General features: G+C 31.3%; 1 protein-coding gene across 1 annotated transcript; it reads left to right on the top strand.

Annotated features, from left to right (window-relative positions):
* Nucleotides 1–225: 225 nt before the first annotated feature.
* On the top strand, nucleotides 226–6,308 carry LOC135951199 (uncharacterized). Its single transcript, XM_065500798.1, has 3 exons — nucleotides 226–976; nucleotides 1,126–1,309; nucleotides 5,651–6,308. The coding sequence occupies exons 1-3, from the start codon at nucleotides 297–299 to the stop codon at nucleotides 6,122–6,124; spliced, it is 1,338 nt and encodes a 445-aa protein (XP_065356870.1). The 5' UTR covers nucleotides 226–296; the 3' UTR covers nucleotides 6,125–6,308.
* Nucleotides 6,309–25,324: the final 19,016 nt, after the last annotated feature.

Genomic DNA, 25,324 nt, shown 5'->3' with positions numbered 1-25,324 from the left:
TTTAACAACAGAAAACAAACAAAAAAATAAAAATGAACGAGCGAATGAATGAAAAAAATATAGCAAACGAAATGAAACTGTAACAATCGTCAAACATTAATGTCAACTTAACTTACAAGAATTTTACGTTTTTATTGCAGATTATCAAACAAGCCAGCAACCGAATAAAGCAGGTACAAGAAAAAAATAAAGTTTAGATACCAAAAGAGGATACATACGATAACAACAACAACCACTTCAACATACCCAGCAAAAGTGAATCAATTTACTTTGGTCACAAAAGGGATACTAACAACATGTTAACAACAACAAAGACAACAACAGCATCAGTAGCAGCAACAAGAAAAGCCACAGCTATGATGACAACAAGAAACATGAATAGTGGTAGTAGTAGTAGTAGCAACAGTAGCAGTACCAGCACGAGTACTTCTGTATCAAGAGGCATTGCAACCGATACAGATACAGCAACAACAACCATCAAAACAACAACAACAACAACGACCACAATTACCTCAGATCCGGGCATTTTATGCTTTCATCATTGCAATGTAAAAGTTTTCTGTTTTACATTACCGCACATTTGTCCACAATGTAAAACAGCCCTGGCTACACATCCCAATGGTGATGCCAACTCCTCGGCAGGTGGTGGTGGTGGTGGTAGCAATCGACGTAAGAATAAGAACACACCGAAGTTGAATAAAAATAATAAAAACAACAACTACACAACTACAGCTGACCATAGTCGTGCAATTGATTCTAATAAAGATGACGATGCCAATAACCATGTTGGGGATACGGATGCTACTGACGACTCCGACGATGATGATGATGATGACAATGATTTAAATAGAAATAGTTTTACTTCTCATATTATGGCCAGTCGTCTGTTGCCATTCCGTTTACCGTATCCATTTGTAAGAGCCAATCAATATCCATGTGCAATTGTTTTACGTCCCACTACAGGTGATTTCCTCAAGTAAGTGATAGCTAGCTACTACATTCTACTATTTACTAGAGTTTTCGTCTGAAAGCTTTTTTTAACAATATCTCTTTTTCAATTTATATTTATTATCTGTTTTTTTTTGTTTCTATCCTTTTTTGGGTTTTTTTGTGTTGCTGTTGCAGTGATTATAATAACACCACGGATTTGCATATTGCTGTAACAACTTCCACCGGTTGTGTGGTTGAATTTGATCGTCATGGTTTACGACGTCATCGCACAGACAACATGTCAGAATGGTGGCAGTGTTTATTAGTGGGTGATGTTCCTGAACCGTGGTATGACTACTGGGATCAAGTGTTATTTGAGGTAAGTTTCATTACGTTTTTTTTTTCTTTCTCATTTTTTGAGTTTTATATGCTAACGAATATTTTTAAATTTGTTGAACTGATATAATTGAAAAACATTTTGATTTATAATACTACAGTTTTAAAAGAAGTGGTTTTAGTCGTATTGGTGCTGGCTAAGGGAAACAAAGATGAGAAATTAATTAAAAATTCAGATATGGGTGAAATCAAAATATGTTGCACAAACATGTAACCATTTAATCAATTAGATGGACTATATTTTTCAATTATTTTATTACATACATATATCATTGAGGTGTTTTACATATAATAGAGTGGTACAGATTTTTGCAGAAAAAACTTATCAAGTGTCAATTTTTTTTAATTATCGTAACTGTTGACACGATATGTAAAGATATGACAACAATTGTGTAACCACAAATATATATTCCGTGACAAACATGTAACCGTTTAACACCTAATTGATGGTCCATATCTTTTAATTATTTTATTACTGGATATAACTTCAAATTTTAAATTGTTAGCCATTTCTTTGAAACATTTGTACAAAATAAATTTATTCAAAGTATTGGCCATTGTTAGCTAAGACCTTTTCCCATATTTACGGTAAAATATGGATACCGCACCAAAAGAAAAAGATGACCATCTTTTGAGGCCAAGAACAAATCAATCCAATACCCAGAGAGAGCGTTCTGCATCGATCGAAACAAATAGTAGCCGGACAAGGCTAGGTCTGGTTGAGGCATAATTTCCCAATTGCATCTTTCTGAATAGTTTTTAACATATATTTCAACATGATGGCCGAGTGTTGTCATGATGGAATATTAGGGTTTCATGTCTAGCCACTTATTCTGGGCAATTTTCTGCCAACGATTCACTTTTGGTATAGGTGCCCTGTGATGGTCTGGCCAGACTTCAGCAGCTCATAATAGATAGGATCCTTTTGGTTCCACCAAATACAGAGCATTACCTTGGCGCCGTGGATATTTGGCTTTGGCTACACATACGATCTCTTACGCTTCGGGTTATCGTAATGGATCCATTTTTCATCGCAAGTAATTATTCGGGGCATAAATTAATTCCTTTTATAGCGCTCAAGCAGTATTTCGGACATGCAAAATCGTCTGTCAAGGTATCGCGGCTTCAATTCATATGACACCCAATTTCCCTGCTTTCGGATGAATCCTGCTATTTTAAAATTTTTGATTGAGTAGCTCCCAATGATTTTGCAAGCTCTTGTTGAGTTCGACAAAAATCTTCATGCCTCCAATTCTTGGTTTTCAAACTTTTTTGGCTGGCGATATTTTCCTTCCATTTCAAAATTACCACTTCTGAACCTCACAAATCATCTCTGGCACGTTGAAACCGATGGAACACATTCACCATAGGCTTTGGTGGGCAAACGGCTTACAGTGGGGATTTGAAAAAAAAGTGGAAATAAATCTGTAACATCTAAACGAATAGCCCGATTTTAATAAATTTTCCCATGGCTATAGAGGGTGAATGTATTTGCAATCCGATTTGAAAGATTTATTCATATATGGAATCTACAAGACGAGATCTACAAAAACATTTATTTAACCATATATTATCTCTTATAGCTTACGAGTTATTCGCATTTGAAAAGGCTAATTTTATTTTATTTACACACATTTTTCTGGTTTTTTGCTAATAACGGATCCACTTCTTTCCCGATTTTCTTGAAGTATAATTTTTTGAATTAAAAACACATGTGTTAATAATACTAAAAAAAATTGTTTAAAAACCTCTACTGAGTCAAAAAAAAGTCGTTTTTTTCGCCATTTTTTTTCGAAAAAAGTACTTACATTAATTTTAAATTGTACAGAAAATAAGAAAAATATAAATAGTGTATTTATATTTTTCTGAAAGACAACACCTCGGTATATATCAAAATTCGTATTATTGCGTGGTCCAGAGCCTTCCGAAATAGACCTATTTTTTATATAAATTTCAACTTTAGACAATATTTTCTATTTGGGAGCCATTAATTTGACTAGCGGGAAAGATATAATATTATATATCAACGTGTAGGAAATTATGTCCTCTTTTCAAAAATGTACAAAATTTTTAAGAATTTAAAAAATTGTAGAAGACTTTTTTCAAAAATATGGGAATAAAAAATTATAGCTGATATTTTTGGAAAATTTTAATTTTTAAAATTAAATAAAAGTTTTGTTTATGAATCGTTTTTAATGTAATTTTACATTTATATAGAGACTTTCGATCCAAATCCAAAAGTGAAAAATATAATTTTGAATTCTTAATGACAATCCCAAAATTCCCAAGAAACTTTCCGAAAATACCAAAATTGGGATTTTTTAGATTTTTTGATTTATTGAAGGGACCAAGCTCGGGGCTATGATATGCCTTTGCACAATATTGAAGAACATATTGGGACATACAAAACTGGTCTTAATTTCATGAAATAAGCTATGCGATTTGAGAAAATGTTGTCTAAATTTGAAATTTATATAAAACACATATACATAAATACATGATTCATACATCAATATGTCGGGTATTCTTTCGGCTCGGCTGCTATTTAAAATCGTCAAAATCGGCCCACAAATGGCTGATATATAAGGAAAAAACCGGTAAAACCTCGATTTTTGGCCTATTTTTAATCTATATCTGGATTACTAAGTCATTAATATAGGCAACATGGATATCTAATGATAGATTTTTTAAAGTCCATTGCAACGATGTGTATAAAGCTATAGTAAGTTGGACCTACAATGGGTCAAAATCTGGAAAACCCAAATTTTTTTACATCATAATTTTTTTTGTGTCATAAATTAATTTTCCAAAAAAAAAAAAATTTGGCAAAAACTTGAAAAAAATTAAAAAACTATTTCGAAAAGAAAAATTTAAAAAAAAAACTTTTTTATAAGAAAATTTTCGAAAAAAAAAATTTAAATTTTGTTTACCTAACTTGTCTAACGGAAAAGTAGCCGCTTACCCAGTTATTCGAAGACTCTTCGGTTAGACAAGTTTAATCCAATGTATCCAATTTTTTCAATAATGTTGAGATACAACAGCCTTTTTGATTTTAGATAACTTGGGAAATGTGCTTTGAAATTTCGACTTTCTTACTTTCAAATCACTTCTCCTTTTGAGTTGCTAACTTGGGAAACGTGCTATGAAGAATTCGACTAGCTTACTTTGGAACCACTTCTCCTTTTGAGTTATTTTACAGCATCTTCAAAGTTGTAACATTAAATTTACTGGTATTTAAAACAGAAACTAAAGGAAAACGTACGCCTTATCCGTGTGCTTTAGTATTCGAGACCGTTAACCTTTTGCAGATCCTAAGTTTGTTTTATTCCAATAACAAGATTATTATTCAGTCGATGGATTTTTATACAATTTAGAGTAACGAATTTGTTTAATTTAATTTATAGTCCCATAAATTAATGGATTAAAATAATTTATTTAAGAATTTGTGTGATGTAAATGTAAAACTTACCCAGTTCTGTTCTATGCATAGTGTTAATTGACCCTTTTGGATTACAATGCGACTGTCCTATAGCTGGTGCAAAGTTGCCAACGCAATGTATTCACATCCCGACTACATAGAGCCAATTACATTCGTAGCTACTTAACAATTTACATCAGATACATAACAAATCATTTTAACATGTACGGGTGCTAATTGACCTCAAGTAGTCAGTAAGAAATACAGCTTATAGACAGTCCGATAACCGATTGCTTGTAAACAAACCTTTCACCGACAACTGTCCAATAGGTTACTTTATAAAGTGAAGTTTAAAGTGACTATAGTCTAGGTTGCTTAGAGACACTACAGTGACAATTGAATTCGCGCTATATTGCAAAAAGAAAATAAACTGTATGAGAATTATATCAACAGAATTTATATAAAATGAGTTTGTACGATTTATTAAAAAAATGCAGTGGCTACACTCTAGATTACTTAGATACTGATAAGTGACAATTTTATTCACAATATATATCATGGAATGCATAATGTAACCAATTGACTTTTCTCTGCACTGCAAAGAGCAAAAAAATATAAATTTAAATCAACCAATTGATCAGACATTAGTGACAATTTCTGACTATGAAGGATACATTGACTGCTTGCTTAAATGCTGTATAGTTCATAAATAGTACGCATGGTTTTTAATTCAATTTCAGTTAAGTAAATTTAAATGAAACTCCACTTCCACAACATATGTACAATCACTTAACTTTCTCATAAAGTCCCCATAAATCCTCTAAATATCTAGATAATAAATACTCTACTTTCTTAGTGCAACTTTGTTTTGTTTCGACTAAGCTGTTTTTGTTTCTCATTTTCTAGATTTGCCAACAGCCAGACAAGTGGACAGTGTCACACTATCACGAGGACAAACACAATTGCTACACGTTCGTATTGACCTTTCTGCAGGCACTGACGTATGATAAGTTAAGTGAAGCAGCTACCAGCAAAACAAGATTTTGTGAGAAGTATATAGTTCCTAGGACAACAACAGCTGGCAAATATATATCGTTGTACCGGAAGTTGCGTGATGCTGGTATTTATGTGCATCACACAAATCACCATAAGGTACGGTATGCGAAACAAGGAAAACAGCAGCAACAACAACAACTGCTACAGCAAAGAAATCCTAATAAATCTAACAATTTAACAACAACAACGACTATGACCAAAAATAGTTTGGTAACTAACAAACATCAGCAACAAAAGCAACAGCAACAACATCTCAGTAATCATCACAACCACCACAGTATTATATCACGCCCGCATTCTACCTTGTGTACTATTGAGGAATAGGACGGACGTATAACTATAACAACTATAGCAGCAGTAACAGTAGCCGTATCACCATGATCAAATGCAGGAACAGAATATATACATATAAGTTAGGATGGCCCCATTTGTATGGAGCAAAAATAAGTGGTCGATGTTTCTAACTAAAATAAAAATTAATTTTGTTTCACGATACCATTTCTCAAAATTTTTGTTTTTGTGTCAGTATTTTGTCTGGCTGGACCAAAGGACAAAAATGTCCTTTTTAAAATTGTTTATGATATTTTTTCATATTTCTCCCAAACATATGAAATATTGGTAACATGTGAATGGTCTTTAAAATGCGCTTTCAACGCTCTATCATAAATATTCCTATAAGTTAAAAACTAATCAAACTTTTTTTTCCAAAAACTTTTAGTTTTTTAATTTTTGACATAGAATTAGTTAAAGTAGTTAGTTTATATTAAAATATACAATAATAAACCTCATATAAATTCACTGAAACAGTTTTTTCTGTTTTTCGAAATTGAATGTCAAATTTTATTTGAATTTTTCGAAACATATTTTCTCCCATATCTGATGTTAGCTACCTATTCAGGGCAATCACAATATGGATCATAGATAATAGACATAGAGGTGAAACTCTCCTGTCAAAAACCTAACTCAGTTGCTAAAAACCTAAGTGGTGAGAATGTATTAGTAGAAAAAACTATGTGAAAACAAAAACAACACTCGTATGTGTGATTATTTTGAGTAATTTTTTTGTTTGAGTTTTTTTCTAGTTTCCGCTCTATGTTTCTCTATGATATGGATATTAAAATTAGCATAATTTTATAAACTTTTCATTGGTATATAAGTTTCGTATGACTTTTTAATTTCACTGCGTAAAAAAAACAAAAATTTTATTGGAATTAAAAAATGTTCAAATGTTTAGCTTTTATGTTTAAACATTTGTAGTAAAAATTTTGTACAATATAAATTTATTCAAAATATTGGCCATTGTTAGCTATGACCTTTTTCAAATCTTTCTGGTAACATGTAGATTCCGCGCCTAAAGAACTGCTCAATCAAGACTATATCGTATTATCTGTTCTGATGTGAAGCGTATCCCAGAAAGGGCATCGAACGAAACCAATAGTTGTCGCACGGAGCAAGGTCTGGACTATAAGGCGAATGAGGCAAAACTTCCCAACCAATTCTTTATAAATAATTTTTTCTTTCGTGTTATCGTAATGGATCCATTTTTCGGTGAAAAATGATTTTCTTTTATAGCGTTAAAGCATCATTTCAGACATACAAAATCGACTTTCAAGGTCTCTCAACTTCAATTCGAATGGTACCCAATTTCCCTGCTTTTGGATGAATCCTATTGCTCGCAAAGGTTTTTTTGAAATTGCTGCTTGTATGTACCTTTCAATGATTTCGCAAGATCTCTAATGCGTTCAATTCTTGGTCTTCGAATTTTTTGGCTTCTTCACTTCTGAAACAAACAAACAAACAATCTCTCGCAGGTTGAAACCAATAGAACATTATAAGCTTTGGTGAGCAATCGGTGTGCACCAGTGGCACTGTTTTTCAAAACTAAACAAGTAAAGCAAAACTTCCCGCATATGGCATTTGGTTTTCACAAAATTCAAAATATTCGAACACAAAAAACTACACTAAGTGAGAATAAATGGCCTTTCAAAATGACATATAAGTTATTAAAAACAAAAACTGTATTCAAAGGATACGCCATCTATTGTAAATTGACATTTTTAAGTTATACTTCCAATAGTTTAAATTAAATTGTAATAAACCTCATTAAAATTCACTGAAACAGTTGTTTCTGTGTTTCGATATTGAAGCCAAATTTGATGTTAGCTATCAATTCAAGATAATCACAATATGGATATCAAAATAAGCATAACTTCATAAGCTTTTCACTGGTATGCAAATTTATAATTTGCAAACATTTTAGCCTAACTAAAATAAACATTTGATAGCTCCTTGTTAAAGCTACATCTGTCGAATTGGCTGTCATTTAATAAGTTTGTTTTGCAAATCACCTTGGATGGATTATCCATCATGGATATAGCAGTCAACAAATGATAAAATTGTTTTATCAAAGTGGGTGTTCTGTTCGGGTAACGTTCCGCTCGCATCCCACATTTTACAGTGAGTTCCTTTTCTAGATGAATGGATGCATCAGCAAACAAAATTGTTGAATTTGAGAACACACCAATCCACACGATGTACAAGAGAATCCAACGCATCCCGAAAAAGTCACTGTCTGATGTGAATTTTGGTCTACATTTCTTTGGTCAGGCCATCACCGACAATGGCCAGCATTATAGGTCGTACTTTACCAACTTCTTTTGGTCTGAATTATATGTTATGAATACCAATGACATGCGGTTTTAACAGGACAGTGATACAAGCTACATTGGACATTCTGCACGAACGATTTGATTGCATGGTCATCTCATGTGGAGGTGATGTGAACTGGCCATCGATATCGTGCAATTTCACCCCGTAAGACTTTTCCTTTTGTCGCAGGTCTATGCGAATAAGCAACAAACCACAGCGGCTCTCAAAGCCAACATAACCAATGTCAGCGGTAAAATTCAGTCTGATATATGCGCCAGGGCCATGGAAAATTTGACATTTCTGATGCGAGTTACCCAGCGAAGCCTTGGCAGACATTTGCAAAATGATATATTCTATACATAGCGGCAGCGATAATCCTTTCAAATGATTAACAAATGTTTGGTGATATCTCAAAAATGCTTCGTTTTATTTGAATTTAGAGATAGAAAGATCTTAATCAAAGACCCTTTACTTCCAACATTTCATGCAAATAATGTATGACTTAAAACTGCTGGATTTATAATAGATGGCGTATCTCTTGAACGCGGTTTTTGTTTTTAATAACTTATGTGTAATTTTGAAGGGTACATACATATCTGTTATTAATTCTCACTTAATTACTGAACATTACAGAGTAAACAAAATAGTTTTTTTGCTTCGAATATGTCGAATTTTTTACCAACGAATCGCCATAAGCGGGAAGTTTTGCTTTTCTTTATCAATTTAAAAAAAGTGGCGTTGAAGCAAAGATCACTCAGGCAAGCTAAAAAGTTTGAAGACCAAGAATTGGTGGCATTACTCCATGAAGATTGTTGTGAAAGTTAACAATAGCTTGCAAAATCATTGGAAGCTACTCAAGTAGCAATTTTAAAATATTTGCTAGCAGCAGGATTCATTCAATGCAGGGAAATTGGGTACTCTACGAATTGAAGCCGAGACCATGATAGATTTTGCATGTCCGAAATTATGCTTGAAGGCTATAAAAGAAAATCATTGCACCGAATCCTTACTTTCGATGAAAAATAGTATATGAAGCACGGCCAGCCAGTAGGAACGACACCAAAGGGCGCTAAGGTAATTATCTGTAGTTGGTGGTACCAAAAGTGTCAAACCTATTATGAGCTGCTGAAATCTATCTAGACCATCACAGGGAACCTTTACCGAATGCAGCTGAATTTCACAACATTGTTGTGAAGCAGTTTGGAAGACGGCCGCACAGTGGTGTATAAAAAAAATAGAGGGAAATAAATCTGTAACTTCTAAACCATTGTTATCCAAACTCTTACAACAATAGATTTGCTTCGTATTCTAGTGTTACGATGTATGTACACTGTACCAAATTTCTTATGAAAATATCCTTCACTGGCAAAACATGTAAAATAACTAATGTTCGTGTTTTAATATCGGTTTCACATGTATAAGAAACTCACATATAGATGGTGACGCGGGCGTTCTGCTGGAGACCAATGTTCTAAACGCTTAGTCCAATTTGAATGAAATTAGACGTGCGCAAAGAGGAAGTCTTGGATCCTGATGGATCCACCAGGGGCGCAGCCATTTTATATTATATATTAAATTACATATAAAGAATCTCCTCGTCAAGCTCTATCAATTATCTCTTTAAGCTTAGGAGATATTCGTATTTGAAAATTAAATTTTAAAAATTGTTACCCAACTTGCTCCAGGTTTTTGATATCACATCATCCAAATATTACACGACTTTCTCCATTTTTGTTTTATTAGACGGGTATGCTCTACTGGCATTGGTATAAAAAAGTGTACAAAGATGATAAAGGCTGAAACAACACTTTGTGTTAAAGTGTTTTGGACCATTCTACAAATTAAATACCTAATTACATTTCTAAAATGCTATAAATAAGCAAATAAATGTGTACTTTCATCTAAATTTAATAATATTCTGATGTTTTATTTTTAAATTTCGAATCATTCATCAAGAACACTGATTGGGATTATATGTCCCAGGATAAAAGGACGTTTTCAGGATTTTTGAGTATGCAGAACATAATATTTTTAGCACATCTTTTAGAATATGCAAAAATTTCTACCATATATATTTGGGATCTCAAAATAAAACTCCGTCTCTGAAGGGTTAAACTAATTATTTTAAATATTTATAAGTAAAAATTATAAAAACTTAAAATTTTTGCAAATCATTACAAAAGTTTTAATATTTTTGGACTTACGCTATAATTTAAGATATGTTATTGAAAGCGCCTTTCAAACAGCTTTCACATAATACCAATATTTTATTTAAAAAAATTAAATTTTTATCATTTGATCCAGCTCTTTAAATAATGACGATAAAAAGCAAAAATTGCGAAGCGATGTTTAATAATAAATACTGCTTTAATTTTAGTTGGGAACATCAACAGCTTTTTTTTAAGGGGAGTCAGCCTAATATACATATTTCTAAGTGTGTGAGTTTATAAATGCAAAATGGTTACAGGGTTTGGGAATTGCATTTAAAATGTATGCAATGTAAGAATTGTTGTCGGGTCTATTTGTGTGAGTCTATGTGCATTAGTATGTGTGAGTGTGTTTATGTTTTGAATTTCACCAGCACAAAATATCATATGACCACAAATCTTCAAATAAACAAACAAACACATATCCATAACTATGCATACACCAACACATTCATTTGTACGTATACATTCTTATGTAGCACATTTATTGAGAGATTTTATGCAACAACATACCTTGTGCAACAGCAGCACCACCACCATCAACTATTACCACCACCAGCATCAACAACATAACCATACAATCATGTTGTATGTTCGTTTGTTTGTTTTTCCTACTATTCGCACAACAACATCTTGTTCTTATTTGTTGCCATTGAAACACCCTCAACTTGCAACGATGCTTGTTCCTGCTTGTTCATGCATGTTTTCTCTGGCCAACTTTTTCCTTTATTGTTTTTTTTTTTTTTTTTTTATTTAACTCTCTCGTATGTTGGTTGTCTGGCAATTGCAAACTTATAAATATTTTGCCGTTTAAATATACATACTTGAAACTACACACACATACATCCATACTTAGTTCTTTTCATACATGTACGAGTATTTTTTAGTTCCTGTTTTATTATTTTATGTGTTTGTGTATGTATGGTGTATGTATGTGTAGTTTTAACTTGTAAACAATCCGTAAGAGCAAAAAGAATTCAAAAGCAAAAACTTTATCATCATCTAGATGATCATCATGCCCATATATTGCCCGTTAGTAAAAAGTTTTAGTTTTTTATTTTTCTACTTTGAATTTAGAGAACACAGTGGGTTGAAGAAATTTTGGAAATTTGGGAATACGATACAACAAAATGTTTAAATTTATTGCGTAAACTTGTTTACATCAATGTTTATTAGGATTGTCGAAAATATCGGTTGCCATATTTTTAAAAAAATTATTATACACCACAATAGTGGGGAGTGAATATTGGTTAGTGCTGATGTTTGTTACATGGATCACATTCTGAGTCGATTAAGCAATGTCTGTCCGTCCATACGTCCATGTAAACTTTGTAATCAAACTACAGGTAGCAATTTTAAAGATAATTCAAAAAAATTTGGCACAAAGACTAAGTCTATTGAATTAGCTTAGAATCGATCCACTATTTCTCCCAGCCCCCATACAACTGCCCTGTCTGAAAACAGTTAAGCTCTCATAGATATCTTAAATAGAAACCAATTCAGCATAATTAAGTTTTATATAAGCTGAATTCGTACTACCAAATTTACTACGGATCGGTCCACAATGTTCCATGGATCCCATATAAGCACAATTCTCGTAAATTTCATTAATGTGCATAAATCTCTGAAGTATGTTAGTATCCAAAAAAAATTCAACACAAATATGTTTCATACAGTGAGCCTCAAAAATGAGTAAACACCAAAAATTATTTGATTTTTTTTAAGATAATGAAAATCCTAAAATCTATCCATCGATTTAAATAATAGATTCGGTTCTGCAAAACAAAGATTTAAATCGGACTATAATGACATTCATGATCTTAAAAAAATCGAAAAATTCACTGGTGTTTACTCACTTTTTATGTGTGTATATAGGCAAATCATCCCATATAAGGCCCACTTCCGAAAATCTCTTTATCGAGCATAAATATCTTAAAAATTTAGATATTCAAATAAGATTCAATGCAAATAAGTTTCATATCGAAAGAAAACTGCACAGAGAAAACAGATTCGTGTTCACAACCGAATTTGGCGCCAATCGAATTTTGTCGGTTGCAAGTACTATCATTGTATTCGGTTGGAATGACTGAATATATTAGTGTATACAATATTCCTTTGCTGAATTAACGATACACACAACTGCTCGAAAATAATAATTCAGTGGTAAGGACTGAAAGTATCAGTTGGAACTATTAATATATTTTTTGTTTTGTCAAAATACATACATACACACATAAATTAATTATTTTTTTGTGATTCTTTATTCGTTATACTAAAATTACATGTAAATGCTACATCTCCAATTATATCTATACATAAAACAAATAATAAAAAATAATTCTTAAAATAAGAGGATCTCGAGAAGGTTAGCCCGTATTACGTTTTTTTGTCATATGTATATGTATATGAGTCGTCCATCACAATAGGCACGAAATTTGGAGACATATTCAGGTTTCATTAGCCGCGATGCATTAATGCATTTGATTTCTGCGTTTATGACCAATCTGAAGATACAGTCATGATTTCTTTCTCTGAAATATTGTTAACAAATCTTTAGTGACAATTTAAATTTACATATGTAAATGTATGCATACATGTACAAAAATGTACATATTTAGCTGGACCTAACTAATAATGAAGAACTTACCTTCTCCTATCCTCGTTTATAATTATTACTGGTTATTTCTTCTTGTATTCTGGTTATTTCTTCTTTAATTATTTTGATTTTTCATTTTATTGTAATAATTCTTTTTATAAATTGACAAAAAAACTTAAACAATTTTCCACTGGTTGACAAACTAGTATACTATATGTATATCATAATCGAATTTTTCGTTTGCAACCATCAATATGCTGAATATAATTCGGTAGTGTTTTCCAAATTCATTAAATTAAGTTTAGTAAAGACACAAACCGGTGCTTTAAGGCTGCTTCAAACATATTTCAATTGCAATTATGGTTTTACGATTCTTATTACCGAAATTCTGTTAAATTTATAGTTATTTAATAACTACAATAAATATTCGATATATATTATTAAATTTTAATAATCATAACCGATTTCCAACAAATCTGTTTTCTGTGTGTGTTTATTATCATATACTTTCTTAGTTGTTTTTAATTTAATTGAAGTTTTCTGCACTGATATCGTGTAAACCATACATAAATTTTAATAAAAAAGAAATTATTATGATTGATATTATTATTATATATTACAAAAAATATTCTGTTTATAGTTCTAATCAATAGTGATGAATTTATGAAATTTTTCCGGAAACCCCTTCCAATATCTCTTCAATGGCCTTAGGTCCAGGCAGTTTGGATGATTTACTTCTATTGGTACAAATATCGCATTATTGTTATTGTACCACTCAAGACCTTGCTTACCCTAGGGACAAGATGACAAAGCAGGCCAATAATAAGTGGACACACTAAGAAATCTTATGCATTTCTTGATGTAAATTTCGATGCTTTTAGAGCCCTTTGTAACAAATGTTTGGCTTCTTTTGCCGCAACTGCACACAGAATGATTTTGCTGTCAAAAAGTCAATTTTTCAAACACTCAATTTCAAAAATCAAATGATGCAGTTTTGTAGAGAAATGTTTAAAGATGAAAAAGTTTTAAGAAAAATTTTATTTTATTTTTAAAAAATTTAAGTAAAGTCCATGCAAGGGTGTTAAGCTAAAATTTACTTATATTTTCACGCAATTCAGTGGTTTATATATGTATAATTTTCCTTATAATACCATTTACCTTTAGCATATTTTAAAAATATAATATTTCTCCATAAATAAACAAAAATTATGGGGATATCATAAAGTAGTATTAGTCTCTAAAAATTATTTTATTTTTAATTTTCCGAGGAAAAAAATGTAGCCCCACTTTCCCCCAAGCTGTTTTTTTAATAAAATGAAAGTTGGGAGTGTCTTGTTTCTATTAAATAAAAAATAGTTTTCGGAAGTTTTCGAAACAGGATGAAAACATAAAATTTTTTGTCGATTAATAAACAAAATATCAAAAAAATTCTTATCTATGTATGGGTTTCATGGGCTGTGAGCGTGACCGATTTTATTGAAACTCTGCATGCGTTCTTCTTTTGTTTCATATAAAAATATATGTACCTAATTTCTAGACTTTTACTTGGATAGGAAAAAAATTATGCGAAAAAATCGATTTGGACTGTATTCTCGGTGAAAAATTTCAGAGCTCTACGTCCACTCCTTATAATTTTTGCCAAAAAATGTATGAAGCCATCCCTCTGTGCTGCATATTGCTTGCCATAACAAGAACTTTTTGCGAAATTTTTTTGCTTTTGGGTCCTAAACTTTTCTATAACATTCCCTTGAGCATTAGCAACATACAAATATTGAACCGGGAGCTGCGTAAAAATGTTCAGAACATAGGTTTTGTCATCCATTATGCAGCCGGTATAATTTTTGTTATCAAATTTCAATTTCCGTGTTCTGTCTTTGGCGCCTTGTATGTTTTTAAACCTGCATTGGCTTTAAGTTTTCGTAACAAATAGTCCGAGTTCTGCGCTAAGCAGGTCGCATTCCTATCGGTTGTGTTGGGAGCTCTTTTGAAAATGCTTTCTATTTATTAGCTTTAGAAACATCATGTGGACCATTCCTTAGGTTTTCTATCAACGGACAAGTTCTCCCAATACTTTTTAATAACATTGGAATCAGTTTGAGGGCAGACCTTTGATTGTTTGGCCAATTTTTGTTGGGTTTTGCTAAAAATGTTTAATAATTTTAGTACGCACTTTTTTCTCGTCACTCATTTTAATCAGATTAACAACAAATGAACATAATTGACATTAAACATAATAACTGACATATTTTTCAAAGGTAAATTAATCAAAAAAAAATATATATCAAACAAACTTGGGTAAAAAGTTTTAATGAAAAACGTGTGTTAAGGTTTTTTCGATCTCACTCCTTATCTGCGAATTTGCTCCTTTTAAAAGCCGGAAATCTTGCTCTTAATAATGTTTCAATATTATTTTTGTTTTCAAAACAATTTCAATTAATTGACCATATGAACGTATGATTAATATGTATCAATTATTTATAATCTCTAACACTCATACGTAATTTGTGTTATTGTGTTAAATTAAACAAAATTGGAAATATGAACAAGTAAAAGATATATGGGGGATTTCACGTCACGTCGATGTCTTCCGATTGGGATTGGGACAATTTTTCAACAAGATCGGTCAAGAACTCTCAGACTTAGAGGGGGTCTTAGTGGGATGCGAGTGGTCTATCTATCAAAATAAATATTTTTTAACTCAAGACATACAATTTTTGTGTTAAAACATTTATTTTGATACTATCCCACTCGCATCCCAATAAGAAATCAAAAATATCTTAAAGGAATGCTTTCATTTGAGTAAAAAAAAATTTAAAAAGAGGGCCCATTTTGGAAAAAAGTTCGATATTGCCAAAAAAAACAAAATCAAAAATTATATACATTGTGTTACAAAAAATTTATTTTGCTATATATCCCACTCGCATCCCACTAAGCAACCAAATAGTTCATAAAGGATTTGACGCAAGCTTTCTTTTGAGCAAAACAAAAATAGATACGTCCTTTTTCATTTAAACTCTGCTCTCAACCCACTGTGCCTTATTAAATACTTCTGTTTTACAACGTTGAACTTCTACAAACTGTATTTTTAGTATTTTTACGAATTGTTTGTCTGTCTGTCTACGTAGCTTCCTTTTGTAGGTGTATGTACTTACATGTATATGTGTGTGTGTATGCCTGTGTGTGTGTTTGTGTCTATATATAGAAATTTATTTTATAAGTACACACTAAACTATATTGTTGTAATTTTATTTTTAACTATAATTTTCTCATCCTGTAGCTCTATGTAGGTTCGTAAGTCCGTTTGTAGTATTTAAGCATAAATGTTTGTATTTAGTACTCGAATGGCTCCTTGTTTTAGTCATGTATTAATTTCGAACAATGAAAAAAACAAGCAAACTTTTTATTTACTCTTGTGATGTGTTTTCGTTTTTTTTTTTTACTTCCTATTTTTACTACTCTGCTCACATTCCTATTGTTGTTTCTCTTACTCTCGCTCTCTGGGTCTCACAGTATTTTTTTTTGTAATTTTTTTTTGTTGGATTTTTTATTTAATTTCTAATTCTTTTAGTAGTGATTTTTATACCTCAGTGTTTTTGTGTATGATTTTTGTTTGTTTTGTCTGTCTGTAGCTATGTAAGTTAGTTTGGCTGTATACATATGTGTGTGTGTTTGTTTGTGTATTACAAGGATATAAATGGATAAATAAATGCAAACATAAACACAAACATTTATACAAACACACATACATACCTACATTTATACACTTTTAACAGTATGTTTAGTAAATTTTCCTGTTTATTTTAAGTAAAAGTTTTTAAGTTAATTTTTGTAAAAATAAAACAACAACAACAGCTATAACTATAATAAACTGCAGCAAGTGAATTTTATCAATAATGAAATTGAGTATAATTAAAATTTTATTGTTTGCAATTTTACTTATTAGTTTGTTTTTTATTTCTTTTTTTTTAAGCCAGAGCTAAAGAGCGTAAGTATTTACAGTGTTAGCTAATTAAACGGCTAGATTGATGCTTTAAATAGTATTGCTAATTTTATTTTTACAAAAGCGGAATAATTTTCAAAATACATGGCGGGATTTTCAAAACATTATTGGTACAAAAAAGAAAACAATTTTCTTCAATTACACTGTGAGACAAAGAAAAATAACTGGGAAGTGTTGCCAAATCTGGAGTTGCGAGTGAAAAAACGGGGTTTCGTACCATTATTTAATTGTAAGTCAGTAACTTTTTGCGTTTCTCAGCGGATTTGGAGAAAAGAGCCTAAGACATTTTGAATGGTATATTACGTTTTTACCGAATACTTTTGATTGCAAATAAAAGCAGTTTAGTAGTTTAAAATTTAAACAATTGTTTACTTATTCAAATTTACACAGCAACAGTGTAAATAAACACATGTTTTTATACACGTTTATAATTCACAGAATATAAAGTTAACTCTAACTGTGCCTCTGATAAACTGATTAACGACTGAGAACTCTACCACTATTTATACACAGTGGCATCTTCCTTCTAGTAGCATCATGAATGATCTTAACGGACAAAACTAGAATATTCGAATTCTAGAGCTTTTAGAAGCTTCAATATTAATGTTAGTAGCTTAAACATTTAGAGTTGTCATATTTACAAACAATGCTAATAACTGTGTGCTATCAACATTGTTGATAAGTAGAAGCTTCTACTGATGGACATGTTTATAAACATGATGAATGTTGTAAGCAGCCATTACATACCGTTAAATTCAAATCGCTAATACAAATTAGTAACTATGTTAACGTAACCAAAAGTAATCCAAAATCGATAAAAGGTGAAAAAATTAACGGAAACTACCAGAAAACTATTATCACTTATCAAGTATTATTACTTTATTGTACCACTTTGTTATATTAAATATTTATTTTTCCGTAATTGTTAATTTAATTGTTAATATAGATTGGCTTACCTCCTACTCTCATGCACTAGTTATTGAATCTCACGAAGGGCGGGACATTTGGCTGTATAGTGCACCTAGAAGACTGTTTAACACAAATCTAAATATATTAATTATTTAGTCTAAAGAATATGAAATGAAGTAACTGATAATGTAATCAAGATACAGCATGTCCTTACTTTAAACAGAATTATTCCCAACAGTCTGACTTTTTCATTATACAAACAGTAATTTATGTAAATTAGAGTGGCCCTTATCTTGTGCTAGAATATTCTAAAAAAAAACATTCATTGACTTTTGTTAATAAATAAAGATTTTATTACATATTATATATTTATTGTGTTTCTAAAACTAAAATTTGTATCAAAATTTTAATAGGATTACAAATATTAGGAACAATTTGATGCAGATTTATTCTTATCTAATTTTTTTACGTTGAGATAAGTTAATTTTTGGACCAGCCGTTTAGAAATGCCAGATTTATTTCCCAAAAATGTTGATTCTGCCCCACTGTGCATCATCTAATAACCAAATGCTGTAAATTTGAGTGAATTTTGTAAAATACCAATAAAAGTTTTTTTTATTTTTTAATATTTTAGTTTAGCTTGGACTCAGGGGAAGTAGGAAAACAGGTTATGGGAGGGAGGATAGAAGGAGTACTGTTTGTGGATATTTGATTTGAATTTTTCTATAACGACAGTGACAGGATAGACTTCAGCATTAAGCTTATTCCACAAAGAACGAATTTTCCCTGAAATGTGTTGTGCGATCCATGCGATCCATATTGCGTAAAAAACTACCACTAAATAATTTCTGCAGATCACATTACATTTTAGTATCGGTAGAACAGTGATACACAACCCATATTGCCACGATTTTCCAGTGAGTCAATAGAGCTAGACATCCTACAGTCACCGATATGCAACTTCGCCCTCTCCTGTACGCGGTCGAGTAACTCAAAACCAGTCTTTGAAGCACCGGGCCATACATGAGAGTTGTATTAAATTTTAGGTAGGTTATAAGTGGTGTAAATAGAAAGGAGATCAGATTGAGTGGAGTATTTCCTACACCGTTTTAGAAAACCAAGGCAGTTGAATGCTACCATCGACACTTGAAAAATGTGATTTGTCTATCGGACATCGCACTGACTACTCATGCCTAGAATATCAAGAGCTTCTGATTCTATAATATTTATACCAGCCATAAAAACAGATGAAGTAACATGATCAGTAGTGCGCTTGTGCATTAATATTAAACATTGAAGTCGACTCTGTTAGCAGAACTCCATTCAGAGATTGTCACAAGATATTGGTTAAGCGTAACATTCAAATTTTGCCTCATTGCCCCAATCTCCGATAGGCTTGGTCTATAATTGTATGAATACAAATGGCAAATGTTGCTGTCACCTACAAAAGAATTGATACAGTTGGAAGTTTGAAGTAGAAGGTCATGTAGAAAGATAAGAAATAGAGTAGGAGAAAGTACGGAGCATTGCGGTACCCCTAAAGTAACCTTAAACTGGTTTGATGATATCCCATCTACAACAAATCGTATAGTGCGATCTTTGAGAAAGCTCGATATAAATCGAGAGAAGTTATTATCGAAAACAAAAGCCATGAGTTCTGATAAAAGCGCACCATGCCACCACTTTAATTTCGCCAAAACGGTGAATGGAACGACAACATTTTTCCGATATGAAGGCTAGCAAGTCTCCCTTATAGCGTCCTCTACGAAAGCTATATTTCGGGTCGCTAAGTAGATTGTTGGAATCTATATATTTTACAAGATGGTATTTAACCACCTCCAAAACTTTGGATAGTGCAGAACTAATTGTTATTGTGCGATAATTTTAATATTGGGCGATAAAGTTGTTAGACTCTCATATTTAAGGAATTGGCGTAACATTAGCAACATAGAGGAAATTTGTCGGTACGGTATAAAGTGAAAAGGTTAGCTAATTAACGATCAAGCATCGAAGAATACAATTTTTCATTAAATTCGTAACACTTTTGAAATATTCGCAGACCCACAAAATTATATATCATTGGTTTCATGTGGAAAGGAAGGAGAACATTTTTAGACCTTGTGAGTAACGAATATCCAACAAAACCTAATGTACATTTTGTTATTTATTTTTTACACTTTCTTATTTCCGAGTTTCCTCTTCATCTTCTGTAAGAGCCTTATATTCTTACCGGCAACGGAAAGGGGAATTATCACATATTTTCGCACATCATTAAAAAATGTTTTTGAACGTGAGTTTTCCTGTTTGTATTGCTTAGCAATACATGGAAATGAATACAAGAGAAACAGAATTAATCAGAAATTCTAATAATTGTCAAGATTTCCATAACGCAACGTGACTGACTACTACTTTTATTTATGAACAACGAGACAATTATCTCGGGTTTTTGCAAGCAATACTCATTCAAAACTAATCTAGAGAAGCTTTTTACTTGAAAAGCTTAGTAGGTTTTGGAAAATGTTTTTCTTTTATATTTTCAAAGAATGCTGCTAATATGTTTGTATACAGATGTTAATAGCAAGAATGAATTTGTAGAATGATGCTGGTAATGCAAGAGAACTCACGTTTTCACGGCTTAATCAAGGAAATAAAGAGTAGAGGTGTAAACGAAATACGAGTAGTAGATGAAACAATTTCACAAGGGAATAGTTTCATACATATAAACTCAAATACACAATGACAAACCTGCGACAATAGCAAACCAATGACATTTCAATGGAATCTACACACAAACACAATCATCCACGCCTCTGAGTGCACTCAATGAAATCTAATTAAAATAAGACAGAACAATTGGGTCAAGTCGAATATTATTTGAACTATACATATGTTATTTAGTTTTAAAAACGAAGACGTTTCTAGGATTCGGTTTATAGATTTATAATTTATTATTAAAATTTACACAAAAGTTTAAATAGTCACTTTCTTTTAATACACACATGTACACTGTACATTGTACAGTATCAACCCCCTCAATAGATTTTTTCAAAACATAAATTTTTTCGATAAAAAATGTTTTTTTGAATTGTGATTTGTATATATTTTATTAACTTATATTGTTAATGTTCATATAACATTCATTTAGTAAAAGATAATTTTATGAAAAATTAATTTAAAATGATAAATCATGTAAAAACACAAAACGCAACGGACAAAACAAAAGCACCCTCTTATAAGATCTTTAAAAACTTGACTACGCTACTGTATGTTTGCATTGTGAGTTAACGGGACTGACAACGAATGGATTTAAAAATTCCTGAAGATAAAAATGAAGGAAGGCGTAGTGTGTATAAGTTAAGTTTTATACAGTTTATTGTGAAGAAAAAAATGGAATGAAAAAGTACTCCAGTGAATTTAAAATTAAAGTTATTGAAGACAGGAAGACGGGCTTATCACGACATGAATTGAGTAAAAATATTCAATTAACAGATCAGTTTTTTTCAGACTCATTTCAAAGTTTTTGCAGACTGGTCGCATATCACCGGTGCATTCTGGAGGACGTCCGTGAAAAAAACGATTTTATGATTCTTTGATCAAAAGAGCAATTCAAAAAGATCCTACACCAGCAGCTAGTCAAGTATGAACAAGTTAAAGATTATGCGTTAGCGAAAGAACAATCCATAGAAGAGTAGTAGAAGTCGGATTATTCAATTGACGACCAGCAAAAAAAACTCTTTATATCAGCTAAGAACAAGAAAGCTACACTGGAGTTTGCCAAAGCGCACATCGACTAGAGTGTCCTAAAATGGAAGACAGTACTGTTCTCTGACGAATCTGCGTGTACGCAGACCAAAAGGAGAAAGACTGAATCCTAAGTATTGCAAAGGAACAATTAAACATGGATTAGGCAATGTAATGGTCTAGTGTTGCTTTTCTGGTCAAGGAATTGGGTCACTTCATAAAATTGATGAGATTATGGATCGGTTCATGTACCGTAATATATTGAAAGATGTAATGTTGCCTTATGACAGTGAAGAGATGCCACTTATAGGGAGCTTCCAACAGGATAACGATCCTAAGCACTCCTCCAAAGTTTGTAAAACTTGGCTACAGAGCAATAGAATCCAAGTTATTCATTGGACTTTTCAATCTCCCAATATCAATCCTATTGGGAACTTGAGGGATATTGTTAATATGGAAATAAAACGTGAAAACTGCCGAAATAAGGATGGGAAATTTTCACGATTTATTTCAAGCCGTTAAAATCGCCTGGGAAGGAATATTGCAAAACAAGATAAAGAACTTAATATCTTCTATGCCGAAGTGATGCGCTTGTGTCATCCAATGCAAAGAATTTGCAAACAAAATATTAATTAAAATTTGTTTTAATTATATCCATGAAGGGGTGCTTTAGTTTTGTCCGTTTCATTTTCTATCTTAAAATATTTTTGGATTTTAAGTTAACTCTTATAGAAAGATTAACTTTAAAAGTATTTGTTTGTCAATAATAAATATATTTACTAATGAAAATAATACATAATCGAAATTTAAAACTTTGTTTTTATAAAAGAAAATATGATATGAAAAAAATTCACTGAGGTGATGCTTTAGTTATGGCCGATACTGTATATTAGATATACTCTTTAAAAACACACTGGTAATACAGTTTATGTTAAATATAACAGGGCCTAGAATGCACTAACTCCTTAGCAACTCGCTGTTAATATTTATATACACATCGCCTTCTTCTTATAGTTTCATGAATTATCTAACGAAAAAACTGGAATGTTCTATTTCCAAAATGATCACCCAGACCATTTAGCAGCTTTAATGTTAATGTTAGCAGCTTTAACAGTTAATGTTTCCATACTTTAAGCAATGTTAATAACAGCGTGTTAATGACATTGCTGATAGGTAGAGGTTTCTACAGATAGAAATGTTTATAAACAAGCAGCTGTTACATTCAGTTATATTTTGCAAAAGGGCGAATGATAGGGGTAGCAAATCAATGACTCTTAGCGAAATCATTAATTTTGCCAAATGTGGTTGAGTTTTGTTGGTGCAGCATTAAAATGTCTCCTTGATTAGTTTGTTGGCATAATATCCCCATTACGGAAAATCATTTGAAATCATTTTGAAATTTATTGTCTACCGATAAACGAAAAAAGTGTTTAATTTAGTTTAACAAAATTCCACATTCGCTTTTAAACTTAACGTACATGCTGTAGGGTATTGGGTGTACGATTATAAGTAGAATTATATTAATTCAAACACGTATGAAATGCGTTGAAATATAATTACGAAGAAAAATATATTTCATGATATATTGACGTGTATTGCACGTGCATGTATAAATATTCACAGCTAGATATGTGTAAAAATATAGGAGTTTATACATAACCATGTACATTGTACAATGGGAGGCCCAAAAAACATTAAATTTATTTCCTTCTAAAATTAAAGTCTACTTAACTTTTCGTTTTTTTTTAAATTAAAAATTTTAAATTGGTTATATCGTAAGTGCGGGAAATTTAAAAAATCTGATATGAAAGCATTCCAAAAACGAAATAAACATTTTGTTAAATGGTCCTTGAAAATGTCATAAAATTTAATATCAGTTGGGATTACTGAACATTTCATATAAAGAAGAGCCTCCTTAATACACAATACACTATATGTAAAATTTATATTTGAACTTATTATATTTATGGATTTAATTGTAGAAACAAAAAAACACTATTTCGAACTGAGAACTACAGATATTGATTTAATTTTGGAATGAACTACAACGTGTCATTTTACAGAGCTTGGCCAATAACAATTAATGATTGTACGAACAGCATTAATTGTTTTAATGATGAACAAATATCATTACTGGAATTCAAATAAGTATTTTTTTACGATTAAACAGCATTATAACATGAACTTTTTACTTACATATGTACATACCTAATTATATGTTTATTCATATAGAAGTACTTAAAACTTTATTGATCCGAATGTAATTTCTAAACCAAACTTATACATATTATGGTTGCCGCATTCATATAAATAATTACAGTGACAATAATATTGTGAAAAATTTGAAATTGTTATGTGTAAATATTTACAACTATATTTATTCTCTGGGTGTAGATGGACACAAACGTTATCCTATCCAAGTTAAAAAAATGCTTGTGTTCGATTTGTGAGAAGCGGTTTGAAAAGCGGTTCAAAAACCTAAGTCTTGCAACAACAGAATATATACATGTAATCACTGTTACTTATATAAAAGTAATCGAATTTTGGTCTGAAAAATGAGAGATCACAGATCGAGCTCCTTTTTTAGCAAATTTAGATATTTTGAGTTTTTATATAAAAAAGTGATCACAGATCGAGTTCCTTTTCTTGATTAAAGGCTTATTGGCCAAGTTATCAGCTAATTTTTATATTTTGAGTTTTTATATAAAAACTCGATTTTTGGTGAGAAATATGAGTGATCACAGACCGAGCTCCTTTTCATGATTAAACGCTTATTGGTCAAGTTATTAGCGAATTTAGATTTTTTGAGTTTTTATATAAAAAACCGATTATTGGTCAGAAATATGAGTGATCACAGATCGAGTTCCTTTTCTTGATTAAAGGCTTATTGGCCAAGTTATTAACGAATTTAGATATTTTGAAATTTTATATAAAAAATCGATTTTTGTTAAGAAATATGAGTGATCACAGATCGAGCTCCTTTTCTTGATTAAACGCATATTGGCCAAGTTATTAACGATTTTAGATATTTTGAGTTTTTATATAAAAAATAGAATTTTTGTCAGAAATATGAGTAATCACAGATCGAGCTCCTTTTCTTGATTAAACGCTTATTGACCAAGTTATTAGTGAATTCAGATATTTTGAGTTTTTATATAAAAAAACCGATTTTTGGTCAGAAATATAAGTGATCACAGATCGAACTCCTTATCTTGATTAAACGCTTATTGGCCAAGTTATTAGCGATTTTAGATATTTTAAGTTTTTATATAAAAAATCGATTTTTGTTAAGATATATGAGTGATCACAGATCAAGCTGCTTTTCTTGATTAAATGCTTATTGGCCAAGTTATTAGCGAATTTAGATTTTTTTAGATTTTATATAAAAAATCGATTTTCGGTCAGAAATATGAGTGATCACA

Source organism: Calliphora vicina, chromosome 2 (genome assembly GCF_958450345.1).
Source record: "Calliphora vicina chromosome 2, idCalVici1.1, whole genome shotgun sequence".
In the NCBI taxonomy this organism is placed as follows: Eukaryota; Metazoa; Arthropoda; class Insecta; order Diptera; family Calliphoridae; genus Calliphora; species Calliphora vicina.
Note: the sequence above shows the minus strand (reverse complement) of the source record. Positions and strands in the feature narration are given on the sequence as shown.

Coding starts and splice junctions, on each gene's coding strand:
- LOC135951199 (XM_065500798.1), top strand. CDS start 297: ATGTTAACAACAACAAAGACAACAACAGCATCAGTAGCAGCAACAAGA. Junction 977..1,125: donor ACTACAGGTGATTTCCTCAA/GTAAGTGATAGC, acceptor TTGCTGTTGCAG/TGATTATAATAACACCACGG. Junction 1,310..5,650: donor GGGATCAAGTGTTATTTGAG/GTAAGTTTCATT, acceptor CTCATTTTCTAG/ATTTGCCAACAGCCAGACAA.